Here is a 14,873-nt window from a genome sequence, read left to right on the forward strand (position 1 = left end):
CCAAAGACAAGTACACCCAGGATGTTTCAGAGATTTATTCTTGTTGATTCTTAGCACTAGCATCCATAATGGTCCACTTGCACCATCAGGCAGGCCCAACAGAATAGGGGGTTGGAAAGGAGAAACGCTGGCCCCTCCCCGTGGAAAGACCCCAAGAGTCCCAGTGCAATCAGTACCCCACACTAGCATCCCTGTACGTGTGATGCAGCGTACCAGTAGCAGGTGACTTTTCATATTGGCTCTGTGAGTTGTGTATGCTCAATATCTTCCTTAGACTTGCTGTTGTGTGTTCTCTTTTTTGTTCATGTTTACCACTGCTAAATTTCAGTGCCAGTCCACTGTCAATCTGTTTCTCTTTTGGCTTCTTTATAGACAGGTGATAAAAGCGTCTCCTAACAGCCCCCTTCCAAACTGCAGTTACTGGTACCAGAATATTCCAGGATCAGGCTTCCTCCCTGTCACAGGATTTCAAGGAAGCCTTGGATTTCTTTCCTAAGGAGGATGTGAAGTTGCATTTCCAGCTTTGAGGTTTCTCACATACAAACATTGAGAGCTGTAGACAGCCCCACTCCAGTCATCACTGACAGAGAACCTAGTTACCGTTTAAATTTTCAAATCCCATAATACTCACATTGATGAATAAAAAACTGAGTAAATAAGCCCCCAGGCTGAAGAGATATTCAGTTAGAGTTAGATTAATACATCTCAATTTGTATTTTCAATTTCATTTCATGAATTTTTCAATTAAAATGATCCATTCCACATACTTATTTTAACCAAAAAAAAAAAATCAATGTAAACATTTTCAGTCAGAAGTATATAAATACTAGTTTTCAATGTCCCAGGGAACTGTTTGACTGCAGTTTGAATAGAGCATTCCAAGTCCCTTTCCCTGTGGGTTATACACAAAATCATTTTTCCCATTTTAATTGCCAATTTAAACTTCCATTATGTTCAAAATATAAATTTGTAACATGTTTTTCTTCTCAGTGTCTGATTCCAACTTTTAATAAAGAGCCCATTATCTCAGGAACAAGTCTGGGTCCTTACTGGACTCTCTGGGCCTCCACTACACCCTGGCCTCCCATCACTACTGCTCCCCCAGCCTCCCTATCCACTCAAGGGAGGAGACCCCTCTCCTACGCCATGCCCCTCCTCGGAGCGTTGAGGGCACCTGAGTGCAGCTAAAACCCTTTTGTTGATCCTCAACACATTTCATTCCACACCACCGAACATGCACATTCCTTTTTCTCAAATGCTCTTCTAGTTCATTGCATCCTGAAACCATATCCTTAAATCTGCAAACTCCTTGGTCTGTCCATTTCCTCAAGTCACAGTCTCTGCCCATGACCTTCTCATCACCAACCTTTCCATGGATTCTCTCTGTCCTTCCTAGAGGGCCTTGAGCTGACTGCCCTTTCTAGATTTAGCATCACCACAGGCAAGGACAGAAATTTTCTTTATCTGTCTTTAAATATTCTTTCACATAAACCCATTCCCTTATGGATATCCTAAAAAACCTCAGTCATTACTGTCACAAAGTTGCCTGGATAGGATTCCAGCAAACTACTGAACCCAAGGACTCCATTTTCTCAAATGGCTTATCTGCCACTTTTGTGCCTCTTCTCTGGAATAGCCAGGAATTCAGATCCTGATGAGATAAACAAGCTGTTGACACCTCCCAGCCCAGTGTAGCCAAGGTCCCCATGGGGGATGAGGAAGAGTTACTTTGATGACTCCAGATACCAGATTCTTCACAGATCATATATTAACATGCTTAGCTTAGCAGAACTGGGGAGAAAGCTTCATGCCCACTTTCTTTCCCAGTAAGCCTTGGATATCTTTTGAGATAAATAACTCCTTGTCAAGACAAAGCTACATCCTAAGGACCCTCTCCAGTCTCAACTGCCCTCACCCAGACCCACCAACTGCAGCTCAGGCTAGATTTTTGGGGTCTCTCCATCTCCTCCATCCCTGTATCCTCCGTGCACAGGCACATGCTTGCAGGGTCCCTCCCTCCCCTCTTTTTCTATCATGAGGTTTAAAGCTAAATAAAACAATGAAAAAAGGAAGTGGTTCTGACATACATGTACATCAGACAAGATATTGGTTCCTTCCTCCTACAGCATATTTTCTCTTAGGTAGAGGGTGTGAATTATCTTTTAATTTATACAAAATTCAGCTTGTGGAGGAGTCTGAGAGTCTGATTCTTGAAGGTAATTGAATGTATATCTGTGTGGTAAGAATTAGGGGAGGTTACTGGTAATCTGATTTATAAGAGGAATTGGTATTCTCATTTTCCAAGAGTGTTTGGCTGACAGCATTTGTAATGGTCAGGTAGAACCTTCTAGAAGGAGAGGGAAAGGTGCTTTGCCTCCACCCATCAGAAGCCTAGCCCAGATCCAGCCTGGGCAAGGAAGTACCTCTAGCCATTTGGGAAAATCTATAGGAATATGACTTTTTTTACTGAATGCTTTTCAGTATTGGCCAGTTCATAAGCCATGTTTATGTAACATACAAAGGTAAACTGCAGTAACTTACATTTCATTTACAAATACATCTTGATAAATCAATTTCAAATTTAATTGTGAGTCCCTTTAAGCCATTATTATATTTAGTATTAAACTTACTTATGTTTTATCTAATGGCAATGGAGCAAGTGAATCTTTCTGTATACACACCTCTTGAATTTTTACCTGTTCAGTAAATTCCTGCTCCAGGCTCAGAAAGAAGTAGGCATAAAAAGTGCTCTGACTTGAGTACCCAGACTTTGTGAGAGAAGGTCAGCTACGTCACAGTTCAGACTGCTTTCTGCCAGCGCTGTTTCTGTGGGTTCAGAGCTGAAGCTTATCTGGGATTGTGCCTGTTCTTCCTGTCATTGTGTAATCATCTCTCCCTGTGACAGTGAAAAGCCAGTGAGTCAGTGGCAGTACTAAATCAACTATGGGAAATGAGACTCCTTCCTACCCAGCCACCTGCAAAATAAATGAGTACTGTCTCCGAGTGTGTCCTCAGAGAGGAATCTATTATTCTGGAGACTGGAAGAGATCTTTTCTATGTAAGAGAGGGTGGAACAATGTGCTGTTGCTCTCTAATAATTTGTGTCCTCCCCTTTCAGGTTCCTTTCAGTGCTACCATGTCCCCGGTTCGCTTGCATTCCTCCAACCCCAACCTTTGTGCAGATATTGAATTTCAGACTCCCCCTAGCCACCTCACAGACCCTCTGGAAAGTTCAATGGATTATACAAAGCTTCAAGAAGAATTTTGTCTAATTGCACAGAAAGGTAACAATAAATATAATGTGCCCTTGAGAGAAGCTCTCTTTCTTGATGGGAAGTTGCCATTTATTCTCTTATCCTTGTTTAGGTGGTCATGGTAGAAAGGTCAAATGGTTTATATATTTATTGCAGTTCTATAAACAAAATGCAGTGGGATATGATGCCTGCCTCCTGGGAGAACACACATCATAGGGTTACAGTTTTGACTGAGTAAAGAAAGTAGCATTGAGGGTGAGAAAAGACAGAAAGGCAGAAAGACTAAAAGGGTGTTAACCTTTGATGACTGTTCTTCCTATTGCCTTCAGGCCTGGCACTAGGATTGTAGGTCATCATAAATTAAAATTTGATTTTCTTCACTCAGAGAATATTAGGATAATGGGATTATCTATTTATTCTCTGAAATTTGCGGAATCAAACACTTAGGGGGAAAAAAGGCATTATCCTAGGCAGGTCAGCAGACACTACTACTCAACATCTGTTTTTCATCACTTAATACATACTTGTGAGTTAGCCTTAGCAAGGGAAAAAAAGAAAAGAAACATTCTGTTTGAAACTCTTTTTTTATTAAATGACATAATAAGTTTTACTTTACAGTTCGTGGGTAAGGAATTCAGGAAGGCTCAGCTAAGCAGTTCTTCTGTGCCACGTGGCATTGGTTGGGCTCCCTCAACAGTATTCAGCTGGAAGCTGGGCTGAATTGTTCAAGGTGTCTTCACTAGCACTTTGGTTGGACCGCTGGGAGGCTGCACACAACTCTGTCCCTCTCCTTCTCCCTCTCCATGGCAGCTCAGGGCTCCAAAAGAATGGAGTGGATTGGAATGGAAGCAGCCAGCTCTGGACCTGAAGCACTGTCCCTTCACTGCACTCTACTGGTCAGAGCTTCACAGGCCAGTCCAGATTTGAGGGGAGCAGAAGTCCACCCCACCTTGGGGTCTCCTTTTTGATGTTAACTTTTTAATAGGCGTGTTGCAGAAGTTCAATTGCTGTCATCAGGCACAGAGAGTAAGAGTATAATAAATAAGAAGCAGGAGAGTGGAGTGTAGGTGGATTGGGCAGTCTTGTCTGTGTTTACCAAGAAGAGCCTCAGCTCCCAAATTAACTCCCTCCCCTTATTGCTGTAGTATTTAAATTTCAGCCACTGAAACTGTGTGTGTGTGTGTGTGTGTGTGTGTGTGTGTGCGCGCCTTATGATAGTTTCTTCCCAGTCTCTTGGAGAAAGATACACATTATGTTGTTTTCAGTCACTAACATCTTATTATGAATCAATCACATTTATTTCCTCTGGGCCCGCTGGTAATAGGTTATAAAATATTCTTGAAAATGTGTGTTAAATGGAACATCTCAAGTAACCCCCGTAATACTCAAGAGCCTAGTGACTCAGGAAAGAAGGGGCACACACTGAGGACATCTCTGGGAATGCTGAAGTCAGCAAAAATGTATAGTCTCCTTTTTTTTTTTTTTTTTTGGCGGTACCTCTCACTGTTGTGGCCTCTCCTGTTGCGGAGCACAGGCTCTGGACGTGCAGGCTCAGCGGCCATGGCTCATGGGCCCAGCCACTCCGCGGCATGCGGGATCTTCCCGGACCAGGGCACGAACCCGTGTCCCCTGCATCAGCAGGCGGATTCCCAACCACTGCGCCACCAGGGAAGCCCTATAGTCTTAAACCATCAGCAAAGATGTGCTAGCAGAGATTTCTTTAATTCCACAATCCTGAAGCAATTAAAGTATCTCATCTCCCCCACCTTTTTTTTCTATAGATTTTTCAGTTGAGATTCTGTAAGGCCACCTCTCTTTCACCTCCTGTTTTACTCCTTTCACATTTTTATTGCATGTCTTAGCTGGATGCTAATCATGTCATTAGACTAGAGCAATGTTATTTTGTTTATGTAACAGCATAGATTTATGGCCAGGAAACCAGTAGCTTTTACTTCTAATGTGAGGTTATAGCAGCAGGTAAAACGAGACAGCAAATGTGTGAATTAACTATAGCACAGCTTCTAAAGGAAGTTGGGTAAATTTGAAGGTAGCCCTGGGAAAGCTTTGTGTATTTGGTTGCAATCCAGAGGCTTTCAGGAAATCCAAGTTTCAACAGAATTTTAAAGCCTTTGTTGAAACAACATGTTTTCTTTTCAGTTGTGCTAGAAAAAAAGGGGGGGGGCTTTTCTATGACTATTGAATGAACTCTTTAGGAAGAATTATGGATTTTGAAATGAGTGAGAGTCCACTTTTAGAGCTGCCAGTTGGGTTAACATATTTCAGCTATCAAGTTATTACCTTAAAATTGATAACTAGAACGTAGCACATAAATCAATAGATTGTGAATCCCTTATGATCTCACCATTTTTCCCCTTTAATTCAGGCCACTGTTTTATGCTAAATTTTTCTACTTCTTTAAAAAAATCCTTTCTCTTATAAGGAAATCCCTATTTTAGAAGACTTTGCATTTTATAGAAACTGTTATTGTAAAGATAGGAGTTGGAAATTCAACCTTTTTGTGTTTCAGAATTAAAGACTGCCTTGAATTTTTACCAATGTATGTTGTTAGGTATGCAGAAATGGTGGTGGAGGTTGTTTTTATTGTTGCTTTTATTTTGTTTTATTTTATTTCCAGCTCTATTGAGATATAATTGACATGTAATATTGTATAAGTTCAAGGTATACATGTTGATTTGATATACTTATATACTGAAAATAATTGTGATAGCTAACACCATACCATTTCTTTTTTTTTTTAAATATTTCTTTGGTTGTGCTGGGTCTTTGTTGCAGCAGGCGGGTTCCTTAGTTGCAGCCCGCAGGCTCCTTAGTTGTGACTCACTGGCTGCTTAGTTGCAGCACATGGGCTCCTTAGTTATGGCTTGCTGGCTCCTTAGTTGCAGCAGGTGGGCTCCTAAGTTGCGGCATGCATGTGGGATCTAGTTCCCTGACTAGGGATTGAACTCGGGCCCCCTGCATTGGGAGTGTGGAGTCTTCACCACTGCGCCACCAGGGAAGTCCCACCATTTCTTTTTTGTGGTGAGAACATTTAAGATCTACTCTCTTAGCAACTGTCATGTAAATAATACAGTACTATTAACTATAACACTATACTGTATATTAGATCCCGAGAACTTATTCATCTTATAACTGGAAATTTGTACTCTTTAAAAACACTTCTGATATCATGATGTTCTTGGCTGAGAAAGTAATGCAAGTGCTGTTCTTAAGACCAAATCATTTCCTACCCGAAAGAGAACTAGTTAGAACTTCTAAAACAGCTGTCTTATTTATATTGGCAGGACTCATAAAATGCTTTCGTTTGGGTGCACACTTTGGGGAAATAATTTTTGATAGTTCTAAATGATTTGCATGAGGCTTCATTGTACACAGAACTGCTCAAATATTGCCTTCAAATATAGCAGAGTAAAACTTGTTCCCTTTTCTTTCTAGGAATTATAGTTTAGTTTCTAAATATTGAAATTTAAAAATTGATAATTTTTTATGCTGCTTCCAGGTCTTTGTTGGTTTATCTGGTTTGAAATGCTAAAACTTTCATCCTGATTAATTACCATTCCTATATTTGTTTTGTGTATAGATATTCTGGTAGATTCCATTTTATGGCTGACTTTCAATTAGACTGTTAACATAAACTTTCCAGAAAATATCTGTGCATGAGTTAAAGTACTGAGAAGTTTATAATTTTGTATATTCTTTCTGGATCCATTTGATCTTTGTTTCTTACTTTTCTCCCCACACAGTGCATTCTCTTTTGAAGTCAGCATTTAATAGCATAGCTATAGAGAAGGAGAAGCTTAAGCAGATGGTTTCTGAGCAGGATCACAATACAGGCCACAGCACGCAGATGGCACGGCTCCGACAGTCACTGTCTCAGGTAAATGAGAGTGTTTGTTTCACTCTCATAATACATTCCTAACCCTATAAGCCAAAGATGGGGGTGGAGGCAATCCATCATGGGGATGGCACATCATCTGAAATTCTCCCAAGACATTGCAGTGTCAATATTACGTTTTATTACTTTTCTTCCAAACAATATCAAGGTAAGAGTGAAAATCAACCAAACATGCTTGCAAACATAATTGCTATTTTGGCTGATTGAATACTTTTAATGCCTCTCTGTAGTCATTATAACACAGTCCCTGGTTTTAAAAAAAAAAAAATCGTGCATTTATACATGATTTACATACACATTTAAACAGTTATGTTCCAGAATATGTTTGATCCAATGTCAAATAGACAAAATCTACCAGATCTTCCACACTTACTATTTTTTCCCACTTACATTTTAATCTGTTGAAAATTACTGATAACTATTACCTATTTTTTCTATTCTGATTTGCACCCTTAGGATTTTCTTCCTAAGTTATGCTCCCTGAGGCTAGACTCTTATATATATTTCAGTATATATTTTACACTATAATAAATATTACTCAATATATATTATATTGATCTTATTAATACTAATCAAGTCCCTGTGTATTTCAAGGTTGAAATCTCTGTTAAAAATCCTTTAAAACTGCCCTTATGCTTTCTTACACTGAGCACTTCCTCTGAAATATTTTCATTTAGTCTATAAATTAACCTTTAAAACTTCCTTTGAGACTTCAATGTTGTTATTGATTTTGTGTGAGAACTCAGTGTTTATATAAAATATTGTTCACTTCCTGGTGCCTTGGATCAGAGCGAAGGAGCAAGCAAATCCTGGGTAAGTGGTTTTCCATGTGGATCAGCTCCTGCTTGAAGAGTTTCCCTCAGTTCCTGAAAATTAGACTTAAACTGGTCTGACCATGTTTTATGTACCTGACCTGTCAGCTTCTTTTCAGCGTTAAGTTTCACGTTATTGAATGCTGTTTTCTGGGCCACACGTTCTGCTGTTTACCATCAAACACTGTCAGTTGAGGTGCATATGCTGCTTCCAGTGCAAAACTAGGGAACTCGAGAGCCTGAGCATTCAAAGCGGCAACTGTGTTCCAGTCTTCAGAGGGCTTCCTTCACATGCACACTTGAATGGTTGCCCTGTACTGATCTCATGTCATGTATCTGTTGAACACCTAGTCCATGTTAATCGATCTGCTGAATCGTGATCCTGAAAGGATCATGAATCAGAAAGATCAAAATAATGGTTAGTAAACATCTTGTATGTCATCTTGTAAATGTGTCAAATACACTGTTGTCCCCCTACATGTTGCAGTGTTTTTCTTCAGATGTATTAAGGATTGAAGTCTTAGTGGTATGAGATAAGCTTGTACTAAGAAAAATAAGAAAATATGCTTGTTTCCCGCCTGCTTGCTTTTATTTGCTTGTTGGTAAGACAGAGAATAGTAAACACATCTAAGTTTGGGAGGTCAGGTGAGATTAGAAATGGTGATGAAGAGAAATTTTAAAGCAGTCATTCATTTGTTCATTCATTCATTGTGTTTCATTCAACTACTGTACTTTAGGTACAGTGCAAGGTATAGGACACCAAGTTAAAAGTAGCCCTGGCCATGTTCCCAGGAAGTTCATGATCTGACTACTGAGATGAGCAGTATTTACTCAGGAAACAGTTAAATGGACCATGCTGTAGTCCATTCCCAGTGGCACACGAGCGGTGCAGATTTCCAGGCCTCTGCGTGTTCAGAGAAATGAGAGATGCCTGAGCTGTGAGCAGACCCAGAGATCAGGTTCGTGGAAGAATTGGTCCTTGATGGACCTCAGGAGACAGCAGCAGCTGTTACCAACCTAATAAAAGTAAAATAAAATGAAATTACATCAACTGCGTGCTTTGGGTTAAATGTTTCCTTCTCTTGTCTAAACATTTATTTGCATCTAGACTTAGAGCCTCAACAGATTTTTGTTGGATTATTTGCAAGGGGCGGGGCGTGTTATATTTACTTCATTTTCTTGAACTCAAAAAATTTGAAAATAATTTGGGACTATAAAGATAGTTATACCCTGTCCACTAGCGAATTCAGTGCTTCCAGTTCTGTGTTATCACAGCATCTTGGCTGTGTTCACATCCTTGTGTCTGTACATACCTTCCCATTGGGTGGGTCGTTTCCTCCTGAGCTCTAGGGCTCAGGAGAGAGGCCCTGGCAGGAAGATGTGGATACCCCCGTATATCGGTGAATTTATAGATGTTGATAAATTGTGTTTTCAGTCAGAATAAAAGAGGCCAATGGAGCTGCCACAGAGAACATTAGTATTTAAAGGACAAGCTGGAAAAAAAAAAACAAAAAAAAAAACGAGGATCCTTTGATGGAAACCCAGGGTAAACAGCTGACAAATTTAGATAGCTATGATCATTGAGATCAAGGGTAAACAGTTTTGATAATTTCAAGAACGAAAAGGTTAACAGGGTCTGACTTAGCAGCAAATGATATATGGACTGAAAGTCAACCTTGAATTTGGCAGTCATCTAAGTTTGTTTGTGTCATGAAGGGAAGGAACTAGCAGATAAGGAGACATTGAAGATGGGAAACAATTAACTGATGTAGCCATCCTGATTGGCTAATTCTATTGTTTTCATTGTGCCTCTTTAAATATAGCACTAAGGATTGAACAAGATATGAAATAGCTTGAGTACATTGAGACAGCTGTTCTACATATGTTTCTATGTTAATATAACTTCACATTATAGTGTGATTTTAGGTAGCCTAAAGACATCTTTGATCCTTATTCAGGTATCATCAGTTAAAACCCAGATATTTTTTTAATGAACAGTTACCAATCCAAGTCTCCCCCCAGAAAGGGAAGGAGAGAGAGAGACTGTTTAAATAACTTCTTAGATTAGTCTTACGTTTTTAAAGCTTATTTTTTATTTGACATAAGTCTGATTTGATATAGGTCTGATGATTAAAATGCAGCTTTTCAATAAAGCTTCTAAATATATCAACTTGGCAAATTCCATCATCCTTTTAGAAGGTACATAGCATAATAAGATAAGTAAAATTAGCATTCTTCACTACATGCTCAGCATAAATTTTTACCTGCCTTGGGCATGTAATAATTTGCAAGGCTGAACAGTATAATGAATTTCTCTTCTAAAGTAGTATTTCATCCCTGATCTATACGTATACAAAAATGTACATAATTCTGTTATTTTACCCCATGAAACTTTAAAAGTAAACTTTTACACCTGAAAGGCAGCATAGATGTTGGATTTACACCTGTAGGACAAGGTATTTTGTGTGGCATATATCCCTTTGTAAATGACCTTATTTCACAGCAGCTATAATTTTAAGTACTGAACACCAAAGTCAAATAGTATATAGTAAGCCTATGGTAAACTCAGCACCCTAGATTACTATAAGGAAAGATTCAACTTGCCTTGAGTCTGTCCTCAATACATTACACTCCGTCACTATTACCAGTTTGATTTCTGGCCCCGGAGTTTGTACACAGCTTGTGCTAAATGCATTGGGTGTTGGGTCCATACAAATGTGAGCAGCAGAATATGACCCAGTACTCAGTCTAGAGTTACTGAATTTCATTAAATCAGTACGGCGTCCACCGTTAGATGTGCCATCATTCTGTGCATTACTAAGAAGGAAAAAACTGTCAATTAAACTGACCAGTGCTTCAGAGGTGTTAATGTTTGAGGAATTGTGCGTATTAGAATCGGTGAAACGTGATATGTTTGGGAACGTAAGCAAAAACATTGGCTTAAGGCACATAGCAGCATAATTAAGATCCCAGTCATAGCGTTTACCATCCTTCCTGTCTACAACATTTTATACATCCAAAATAAGTATTCTGTGTTGGGATAAATGTTTTAAGTGTCTTTGTTCCTGAATTTCAGAGTTCCCTGAGACTTGGCCAAATTTGTTGTATATGAAGATATTCTTCATAGAATCCTTTACATCTTTTTTTTAGCTATCCAGTAACTTTAAATTGATGTCATTTTGGACATAATTTGGCAATATTTATTAAAAGCCTTAAAAATATTTGACCCTTTGACCCTTTGGTCCATGGCTGATATGTATAACCTAAGGGGTTAATGCTGAATGTAGAAAGCCTGTATGCACATAAACGTTCATGGCAGCATTATTTATCCTAATAACAATCAGTAACAACGTAAGTTCCCAAGAGTAGAAAATAATCACTTGTTCTGCAGTTATTAAAACCACATTTGTGAAGAGTTTGAAACATAAAATAAATATCTGTATACAAAGAATAAGTGGCAGACACAGGATGTAGAGTATGTTCCCATTAAATAATGTGGAAAATGCATAAGAAAAAAAGCTAGAAAGAACTATACCAAGCTACCAGGCTTCCCCGGTGGCGCAGTGGTTAAGAATCCACCTGCCAATGCAGGGGACACTGGTTCAAGCCCTGGTCCGGGAAGATCCCACATGCCGCGGAGCAACTAAGCCCGTGTGCCACAACTACTGAGCCTGTGCTCTAGAGCCCACGAGCCACAACTACTGAACCCATATGCCACAACTACTGAAGTCCGCACGCCTAGAGCCCGTGCTCCCCAACAAGAGAAGCCACCACAATGAGAAGTGCACACACCGCAACGAAGAGTAGCCTCCGCTCACTGCAACTAGAGAGAAAGCCCACGTGCAGCAACGAAGTCCCAATGCAGCCAAAAATAAATTAATTAAATAAATAAATTTTAAAAAAGAAGGAAAGAAAGAAATATACCAAGCTACCAGAAATTGGTTGATTGGGTAGTAAGGTATGAATTTTTAAAAATATTTTTCTACTTTTTTGTGTTTTCCAAATACACTATAATAGTATTTTTTTAAATAAAAAACAAGGTGATTTTTAAGAGATACCCAGGTTCTTGATAGCTCTAGCTTTGACAGTTTCCATACTCATATTCTCACTCCTTTTCAACCAGTGAGAAAAAATTTGCTTTTTTACCAGTGAGGTAAAAATTTGCTTTTATCTGAAGGGTTTAAGTCTTCTGGTGATCCCATATTGCCATGTTTCATATGCTTCTCCAGCCTTCAGGCTTCTATGTGTCCTTCCCAGAACCCACAGTTCCATTCAGTAAAATGCATATGCTATGCCAGAGTCTCACCCAGTCTAGGGTAAATTCTCACCCATTGTCTGCCTAGGAGGGTGAATGGTAGTTAATAGCCAAGGAGGTGAGGATTTGGGCAATTAACTCTGGCTCAGAACTTCAAGATGGTAACTTCTTTTATAGGTGGGTCAGGAATTATGTGTTTCTTGGATATATTACACTTGAATGTGTATGAGGGACATGAGGTGTGGGAAAATGAGTATACTTTGCAGAGAGTTTGTAGTGCGGTCTGAACTCACTTATGGAAGCAAGTAGTGAGACTTCCTAAAGAATCTAGGCACAGTTCCTGAGCCCGAGGCTGCTTCCTGCCTGCTAGGCCTTGGCCCTGTCTGCCACTCCTGGAGCAATGTTATTACTCACAAGTTTCCATGGCTTTTCTTGCTCATGAGCTGGTGCAAGTGGCTGGCGACGTGCCTCCTTTTCCCTCGCTTCACCACTGTACAGACTCCTCGGGTGCATTCTGTATATTGTTTCTGCCATCAACTGGGCTCTTCTATGTTAATTATCACTAATAGTGTTATTTCACTGAAAATATCTGTATACCTCGATGTTCCCAAGGATGTTTCCATAATATCGTTGTAGAGAAAATAGGTGAGCTTCAGGGAGGGAGGTAACAAATGTGGTCCTGAACACTCCCTAAGAGCGCTCATGGTGCTTGGTTGTAGCCAACTTCAAAACAGTCTGTGTGATTGAGGCAAAAGGAGGAGCCGTCCTGGCAAGACACACAGAAATGGGCTGTTGCATGCTCCGCATCCGCTTACACTCTCTGCCCTTGGGGTTGCCAGAGTTGGAATAGTTATTTATTTCCACGCTTTTTTGTGCCACGTAACGTTTTTCTACCACTGCATATATATTATTAATACAATATTCCTTTAATTTTCATCTCATTTCCTATTGATATTATCAGCTAGAGACCACCTTGTGTGCCTTCACACACACCTGTAGGCAAGATTACATTTAATGAATACTGGATGAGATGAGCGCTTAAATGGGAATTCAACTTTCTTAGACATCCAGAGCAAACAATTCTCCAAGTTTCCTTATAAATGGGAAACTTGTGTGTAAAACTCCCACCCTCTGAAAAAAACATTACTTATCCTTGCCCTTGAGTTTTTGTGGGGTTTGTTTTGTTAACTCTGTTCCAGGGGCAACAGAAGGTGCAGTCACTCTGGAGGAACCCTTAGTTGAGGTTTGTGTGAAACCCTGAAGCCATGAATGTGATTCTGCAATTAAAACCATCAAACAACCTACAACAAGGCCTCCTACTTCCAAGACAACAAAATATATCTGGTTCCAATTATTTCAATAACTAAGACAGCTTTCAGTACACTTGTGGACAGAAAAATAATGAAAGAACAAATAAGCATATGTAGTCACAAAGAATATGAATGATACAGTATTTTTTTTTCAAATTTCAAGTGTTCGAGATTTTGCTCCAAGAAAAATGATCCTGAGCACTTTTGCAGAATATAAAGGTATTAGGAAGCACATGGTTTATTTACTAAAAAAGTAATCACCTTTTTTCTCACTAACACATCCCTGTGTTCTCAGAGAACTGGACACATATTTCCTCTTGTCTGCAATATGACTGTAGGATCTGTGTCCACCTTTAATCCATCAATACTTGACAGCCCACAAGACCAAGTGTGTTCTATTTTACACATATTTTATGAACTGGTTCTAAAGACTTTAAACAAAAGCCAAAAGCTGTGAGTGAACAGTTTTCTTCTTAAAAAGCGAAAGCTGGGATGAAGGGAGAGGGGCTGTTCTGTGCTCCATGCCCAAGGATTCTGCACCACTCAATGCAAGTGTGAAGTTTAGCCACTGTGTAATTTATCCTGGGTGATTTAATAGGTACAGAGTTATAGTTATGCTGTTATATTTATCTATGTATTGGTTTACCGTAGTCATCGACTCTTTACAAAGAAAAGCAGAATCCTCACTCCCTGGGGCAGATGTGCTCTTCAGTAAGTCCTGACATTTATCTTTCGCTCTGAAACATTCACTTCCATCTTCTAATTTCTGGTTTTAATGGAAAGGAAAGGAGCTGTCCAGCTTTTCACTGGGCTTTGTCCTCACAAAGGTCTTTTACTTGAGACTTGGTGTAATCCAGTCAGCTACATGTGTCTTCTGTATATGGAACAGGTTCCCATGCACTAATGTGCTCCATGTGCCTCTGTCCACAGGGCCCCTGTTAGGGAGCCCATGCTTATGTAAAGCTGTTCTCTTTCTGCCCCACCTTCTAAACTGGGTTGTAGCAGATGGTGTTTTACTGATGCTGACTTAGGATGTGTTAAAAGTCATGAGATGCAGGTAGCTTGGAGTTAGTTTCCTTTTTGTGATATGTTCTTTATTATACTTGGCGATGTTTACACTGTTCAAGGAAGGCATCTTTGGTCTACGCTTGAGTTAGTTCTGCGGTACTGTCACAGGTATTAATTATGTGCTCCTAGAAAGTGGAAAGACAACTATTTTCTTTCACCAGACTAAAATATAGCTCTAAAATATAGCTCTAGATATAAAATGAAGCCAGTTCATTGTTCACTACATTTCCAAATAATTTTTAAGATATCTGGTTTTGAAAC

General features: G+C 39.5%; 1 protein-coding gene and 1 non-coding gene across 14 annotated transcripts in view; both read left to right on the forward strand.

Annotated features, from left to right (window-relative positions):
* Nucleotides 1-14,873, forward strand: part of OSBPL6 (oxysterol binding protein like 6) — a 121,938-nt gene that overhangs the window by 81,544 nt on the left and 25,521 nt on the right. For 7 of the 13 annotated variants that reach the window (XR_007478379.1, XM_049712221.1, XM_049712222.1 and 4 more), the window contains 3 exons: nucleotides 3,119-3,284; nucleotides 7,016-7,149; nucleotides 7,957-7,980. Coding sequence is in view for 12 of the 13 variants with exons in the window: in XM_049712221.1 (XP_049568178.1) it covers nucleotides 3,119-3,284; nucleotides 7,016-7,149; nucleotides 7,957-7,980 (324 nt within the window). In the remaining variant the exon portion in view is untranslated. The remainder of the gene's footprint in view (nucleotides 1-3,118; nucleotides 3,285-7,015; nucleotides 7,150-7,956; nucleotides 7,981-14,873) is intronic. The other 6 variants (XM_004267368.4, XM_049712226.1, XM_049712230.1 and 3 more) reach the window with 1 other exon arrangement.
* On the forward strand, nucleotides 3,556-3,699 carry LOC117200526 (small nucleolar RNA SNORA79). Its single transcript, XR_004482120.1, has one exon. It is a non-coding gene; the product is annotated as a small nucleolar RNA SNORA79 (small nucleolar RNA).

This window comes from Orcinus orca, chromosome 7 (genome assembly GCF_937001465.1).
Source record: "Orcinus orca chromosome 7, mOrcOrc1.1, whole genome shotgun sequence".
NCBI lineage: Eukaryota > Metazoa > Chordata > Mammalia > Artiodactyla > Delphinidae > Orcinus > Orcinus orca.